This window comes from Acanthisitta chloris, unplaced genomic scaffold (genome assembly GCF_000695815.1).
Source record: "Acanthisitta chloris isolate BGI_N310 unplaced genomic scaffold, ASM69581v1 scaffold2937, whole genome shotgun sequence".
NCBI classification, from domain to species: Eukaryota; Metazoa; Chordata; class Aves; order Passeriformes; family Acanthisittidae; genus Acanthisitta; species Acanthisitta chloris.
The window spans coordinates 5,684-12,375 of record NW_008680759.1 but is presented as its reverse complement, the minus strand read 5'-3'; the positions used below and the strand labels follow the sequence as shown (position 1 = coordinate 12,375).

The 6,692-nt window shown below is 49.6% G+C and overlaps 1 protein-coding gene across 1 annotated transcript; it reads right to left on the bottom strand.

Moving 5' to 3' along the window:
- Positions 1–1,891: 1,891 nt before the first annotated feature.
- FAM212B (family with sequence similarity 212, member B) lies at positions 1,892–3,066 on the bottom strand (the record flags this gene model as incomplete). Its single annotated transcript, XM_009077811.1, has 2 exons — positions 1,892–2,866; positions 2,926–3,066. Coding segments are annotated over 2 exons (1,116 nt in total), but the record flags the coding sequence as incomplete, so codon positions are not given.
- Between the last annotated feature and the right edge of the window lie 3,626 nt (positions 3,067–6,692).

The window sequence follows — 6,692 nt, the reverse complement described above, 5'->3', positions numbered from 1 at the left end:
AGGAAAACAAAATGCTTTACCAACAGCCTTTCAGCATTCAGAGAATTTAGGAAGGGGGGAGACAACCAGCCCATGAGGAGGAAAAACAAAAGCTTGCTGGCAACTCAGGTTCCTGAAAAAGTGCTGAGCACAGCGCTCGGATGCTGCCCCACTCCTCTCCTTGTATGGGCACAAACAGGGTCTGTCTTGTGCCTATATTTAATTTGCAAGGGAGGAAAAAAAAAAAATCTCCCTCCATGCCTCTGCTCCACTGGCCTCTCTGCCTTGGGAAGTTACAACAGGAATAGAATTGCATGTTTAAAAAAATAATACCACTGCTCACATATTAAGCTCTTCCTAAACTTGGAGTGAGTGGAACAGGTTTTTGGAACATAACACTGTGGCACACATGAAGCATCTGGTGAGGCTCGTGGCTAATGGAAATGGGGGGCTAAGGGGAAGGGGGGCTGCAGGGCAAGCAGCAGGCTCTGTGCTGTCTGCAGGCTCTCCAGGTTGTGGCTCAGGGTTTCCCCTCAGGCTGAGCTCCTGGAGACACAGAGGGGAGGACCTGCTGGGGGCAGGAGGCTGTGGCAGGGCCCCATTGCTCTGTCCCCCTCCATGAGTCAAGGACTGCAGGCTTTGAGGATTTTCTTGCCCAGACTTTTCTCCCTCTGCCTTTCCTGGTGCTGGGGGAGGAGGATTGCAGTGTTACCTGAAGTCTCTCAGGGCTGCAGTGGGATGTGCCTCTGGAGCAGCACTGGGACCCTGGCAGGGATTTCTGCCTGCAGCAATTCTCCCTGTGGTGATTTACAACCTCTCCTTGAATGGAAACTCTCCTGGCTGCTCCCCAAACTCCCTGATCCCAGCTGGGAACAGCCTGACACAGCCTACAGGCACTCCCAGGGCCAATCCCCCCAGCCAAGCTGTGTGTGCCTTTGGGAAACACCCCAAAGCAGGACTGAAGGTGTCCCACACTGGAGACAAGACTGATTCCACTTTATTGGAAACTCTTGGAGAGTTGGACACTTAAGAACTTGGTTCTGTCAAGACAAGGTTTGTACACAACAGCAACAGGAAACACAACAATAACCACCGGTTTAACTTTGCATCTTAGTGAAAACTCAACAATGAACTTCTGCAACATCATATCTGGTGTGAAATGTGGGGACAAGGAGAAAGGAGAGGGGAAAACCCCACTGAGACCCCCAGGGTCACAAACCCCCCTGCAAAGGAGCCTTGTGCCCTGCTGGTGTCACTGGCAGGGGAAGGAAAGCTGCTGGGAGTGTACTGGAGATGCAGTTTAAGGGGCAAACCCCCCAAAAAGTTGGGGTTTCACCCCTCACTCAGCAGTTGTTCAAGTCTTATCAATTTGAACTGATTTCTCTCCATTTAAATAACAAGTGCTTGGGGTACAAGGCTTGGCTTGCCTGGTTTGTAACCCACTTTCAAGTGCACACAAGCAGGAATAGATTTTCTTATAAAACTATATATATATATTTGCACACTCATACACACACACATGCACACAGTGGATTTTGTGCTGCAGCCATTTCACTGGAGATGATGGAATGGGCCTGGAGGGGCTGTCAACAGCCTGGCTCCAGGAGCTGGTCACCCATGGCACCACTCACCCTAAAGCTGCTAAAGATTCGGATAATTTTTGCCAGTATCAGTCCCCAAAACTCTCCCCATGAGTGGGGCTGTGTCAGCTGCTGCTCAGGTTGTCCCTGAAGCCAAGGTTCTCCAGAAAATTCCAGATGGAGGCAAGTAGAGCCCAAAGCATGTTTTGCAGAGGACTCATGTCTCATCTCAGTCCATGTGGAGAGCTCAGGGGTCTCCTAAAAGATGTGTGTGACCTGTAACTCCTCTCTGGTGTGGAACACGGTGGGCAGAGCAGAGCACATGGACAAACTCAGACCCAAACAGCTGTATTGATGTCAAACCCAGACTGGGTGTAGTCTATGGAATCATGGACTTTCTTGGTGCCGATTTTGGGGTGTTCACGGTTGCTTTCTGCCTTTGGGCACCTCTCTGCTTTGCTGTGATGGTTCTGCAGGTTCCCATGAAGTGGGAAGTAAAATGTCCCCTTGAGTTTGTTCATCTTTTTGGATCTCTTGGAGATCTCAGGCTGTTTGTCTTCAGGAGGAAGCCAGCAAGGCTTCTCCTTGAGCAGCCTGTCTCGGTCTGGCCGCACACTCCTCAGGAACTTCTTGAAGATGTTGGCTGTGAGGGAGAACTTCCTGCAGAGCTCCTGAGATCTGCTCATGGACAGGGATGCCTCGCTTTTCTCCCCCTTCTTATCCAGCTCTGGCAGATCCAACCAGTTCCCAACCAAGTCTGCAAAGATGTTATCCCCCAAGACCAGAGGCTGCCGGTTCCTGCTCTGGGACATCAGTGAGGATGTCCAGTCATGGCCATCATCACACCCCGGGCACTCCTGGCACGTTGGCCACCCCCCAGCTGTGCCCTGGCTGCTGGACTCGAATGTCCTGGGCCACATGTGCTCTGCTCTGCTGGAAGGTCCTTTTGGGTGGTAAACATCCTCCCCACAGAAGCTGCTGGAGGAGCAGGGGGTGTCTCTGCCCTCCAGGAGTGCAGTGGGATGGGACAAACTCTCCGGCCGTGGCACAGCACACGCGAGGGACACAGGGCTGTGCCTCACTGTCGATGTCTCCCCGTGCAGCCGCTCGTCCTGCCATGGCCCAGACACATCTCCACTGCTCCTGCAGCACTGGTGCTGCTCCACACCAGACACGGTGCTTCGGCTGCCCGAGATGTCCAACTGCTCCAGAGCTGTCTGGACCTGGAGGAGTTTGAGCTCCTGCAGTGCACCCATCATGCAGTTCATCTGCTCGTGCAGTCCGTCCCCGACCTCCTTCATGGAGAGCTGTGGAGAGAAGGGAGCAGACATTGTCCACTGCTCCTGCAGCACTGGTGCTGCTCCACACCAGACACGGTGCTTCGGCTGCCCGAGATGTCCAACTGCTCCAGAGCTGTCTGGACCTGGAGGAGTTTGAGCTCCTGCAGTGCACCCATCATGCAGTTCATCTGCTCGTGCAGTCCGTCCCCGACCTCCTTCATGGAGAGCTGTGGAGAGAAGGGAGCAGACATTGGATCAGTGTTCCCAGGAGGGAGAGCAGGTTTTTTGTTTGGAGCAAAGGGCAGGAGAGCCAGGCAGGCTGAATAGGTTTATGAAGCATCACCTCTTCCTACTGACTACATCCTACCTGTGCTACATCCATTTCATGGAACGGCACTTGGATTTTCCTTAGATTTTTCTAGGAGTTTCCCTCTAGGAATAAGAGGAGCTGACAGGAGTGGATTGTTTGACCTGACAACAAAAATAAATAGTTTGAGTTTCCATTAATGGCTTGGCAGAAACCCAAGGTGGAGAACTATGAATGGTTTTGGCTGCTGCCAGTTTTAGCATATTCTTTCACTTTTGTGTCTTTTGTGCCTTTTAACTAACTGAAATCAGGAGCCAGAACAGTGAACAGAGGAGCCTTCCATGGAGAACTTGGTTTCTTTACCTAAAGTGCTAAAGGAAATTAAACCCCAATAAGAATCATGTTACCATATAATACAACTTCAAATCTAACCACCCTCACTGTGGGCACCTCTTGTTAGAGGACAATCAAAGACATTTCAGTGCACTGGAAATTTTGCACAAAACAACCAACAAAAACTCTGAAGTTATTTATATTCCACAAGAAATTCTTTGATTCCCAGCTAGGACCTTTAGTAGCAGCTCTGAACCTTGCTATAAAAATTGAACTTCCTACATTAGACTTAAAATAAGCAAGTGATTCTCCAGAGTTTCTCAACTCCCCTCTTTGCTCTTCTCTCTCACTCTGTTGCTTTCTCTCTCTCATGTAGGATCTGGATCATATTCCCCGAGCGGCTCCATAAAACAAATGGGCTCTACTTTCCAACAGCTGCCACTTATTTTTTTTCTTAGCACGGAGGGGGAGTGGGGAAGGGGCAGGAGAGGGGAGGAACAGCAGGGGATGGCAGGGCTGGAGGTGAAGACATGTCACACTGATGTAAGGTGGTTTGCAGAAGAGATTACCACTGTCTAGGGAAGCTGCAGCCTACGCGGTCACAAACAGTTTAAAAGGCTCATCACCATTTTTGTACAGCAACAGATCTCAAGATTAGGGTGGAAAAGGCCACCTTTCCTTTTTTCCTTATTCAGCTTTACATTATCAAGCTCGATTTTTCCACAACTCCTTCATTTTAACTAAGTTCAATTAGTTGCTCTGTTCCCATTTCCAACGGAGCAGTGAGAAAGAGCAGTCATCAAAAAAACCTCTAACAACCCAGCTCTGGAAGGGGAAAACTGCTCAGGTTTCTGACCACAAATCTCCACTTCAAACCCCAGAACCTAAAACGAGCAGGTTACAATGATTTTTCAGAGCTTTACTCCTAAGAAACTTCTTTATCACCCGGAATGAGCACACAAGCTATGAAGATACAGAAAATCTTTGTTTAAGCTTCCTGATCGCATCGAGTGCCTCCAGCTCTCTCATTTTTTAAGCTCAGCAAATCAACTACTTCTGCAGACATGAAATAATGCCCCACTTGCAGCCTAACCAAGCTCCTGCTTCCCCAGACCAAGCTGGAGCCATATGCTCTACCAGCCTCGGACAAAACTATCACCTTACCTCTCCAGATTTGCTGTAATGCTGCTCGTCCTAACCTTTCTCGCCTTATTAATGGCAGTCTGTTTTATCTGGGGCTTTGCAAAAAGCTGGATTTGGAGTCAGCTTGGCCCCTCATTGGCCACTTCCCACCAAATCCCCTGGCAGGCACAGCGCTGTAATCACGCCGTGGGGAGGGACGAGGGGCCTGCCATAATAACTGGGCTGGTCAAACCCTCAGCATATGCTGAGCGGCTCTTGTTCACCTCATTGATTCAATTAACTCCCCCGTGATGGGTGGGAGCACCACAATGCCTCAGCCTGCAAGGCTCTAGGAAGCATTAAAATTGCATGGGCAGCGTTTAGCGTCGCTGTGGTTGTTCCTCATGGGCAGATCCAGTTGACCCTCCCCGACAAGAAAAGATCTGAGTGCAAAAAGCAGCTCAAAAGAAAAAAAAAAAAAGCTCAGAATCCTGTGCTTTTCTTTCTGAACAAAGGAGCTGAATCTGACAAACCTGGTGCCAGCACTAGTCTGGAGAGCTTGAGCCACTAAAGAAGTGGAGATGTTTTCATCTGTGGAAACACTTTCCTCTAAGTGACTGTGAGATGTGGATGTTTCTGCCCCGGTGCTGAGCCACCCCCTCACAGCACGGTGGGAGGAAAGGGGTTTTCAGGATGTGACTCATCTGTCCTGCCTCAGTAACCTGCTTTGGGTGGGATGACTCCTGCCCTCCAGTCTCCGTGTCCCTCCGGCAAAGTAAATCCCACCATCAGCAGGAGAGTTTTAAACATCCTGAGGCTTTAACTCTGCTTGTGAGTGCTGCTGAAATTTTGGGCTGTGCAAGACAAAAATGAAGCAAACAACCCCCTCTGCTTTATCTTTTGCTCTTCATGGTATCTGCTCAGTCTTTTGCAGACCTGGAGAGTGAGGGAAACCCAGCCCAAAGTGAAGTCACTGCCTGGTGACCAAACAGCCTGCAGGGCTTGGATTCCATCCACCTCTAATTACCCTGTGGTAATTAAAAGTACTCACCTTGGAGAGAAAATTCTGGAGGGAAAGAAAGCTTCTTCCCCAGAGTCTAACAACCACCCTCCTCTTTGCCAAGAAGATCTTGGTTCTCCCCAGTTCAGATTGGCTTCCCTGAGACTCTCCAGCAAAGGAACCACCTCCCACAGAAGAGAGACCACCACCCTGGCAGAAGGTCAGGACTGAGCTACCTCAGCTGAGAGAGGAAAAGAGGATTCTACAAATAATTCAGCAGATTGGGCTGTAAATCAAACAGAATGTGCTGACTGAAGGTGATGGGAACTCCAGGCTGAAGGGACAACCCTCAGCCTCACTGGCTCTGTGGTCACACACTTCATGTAGAAGGAACTCGAATTTGTGATGAACTGAAGTGCAATTCCAAACAGAGCGTGAATGTGACACAAAACCCCAGAGAACCTTAATTTGGCATGGAGAGAGACCCTGACTGTACTTGCTGGGGTTATGCAAGTGACATTATGTAAGCTGGTCACCACGGGGCATTTGGAGATGTTCTGGCTTGTGCCTGTTTGGGTGCTGCAAATCCCAAACCTGTTGTTGGATCAGTTGAGCTGCAGAGCAGAGTGCAGGGGAAGCAGCATTCACTGCCAAACTCTGCGTCCTGCACAGATCCTGCTCATCAGCATCATCCCTTCCTTGTGCCTTCTGGTCTGTACCCAAGGTGCACAAATACCTCAGCACTTCAAGGGACTCTGAGTGGCTAATTTGAGACACTTTGTGCTTCAAAGTAAGTGGCTGTTTGGCATCTCTGCTTCCAAGAAAAAAGCAGTCAGAACTATGCCAACTTGCATACAAACCAGTTAAAAATCAGACGCCTCAAATTGGATCTCATTATTCCTGAAACTTTTGCAATCCCTAAAAATTGGCATGGAAAGGTTTTAGTCTCATCCTGTGCAAGCCAACTCATGTCTTTTGGAGCAAGACAAGTACTCGCAGGGCCGAGCGCGGGTGACGCGCGTGTTCCACCTGGGATTTAGTGTGGGATGTGAAATGTTCCTTTCTCCAGCACTAAGGCATTACCTGGATCA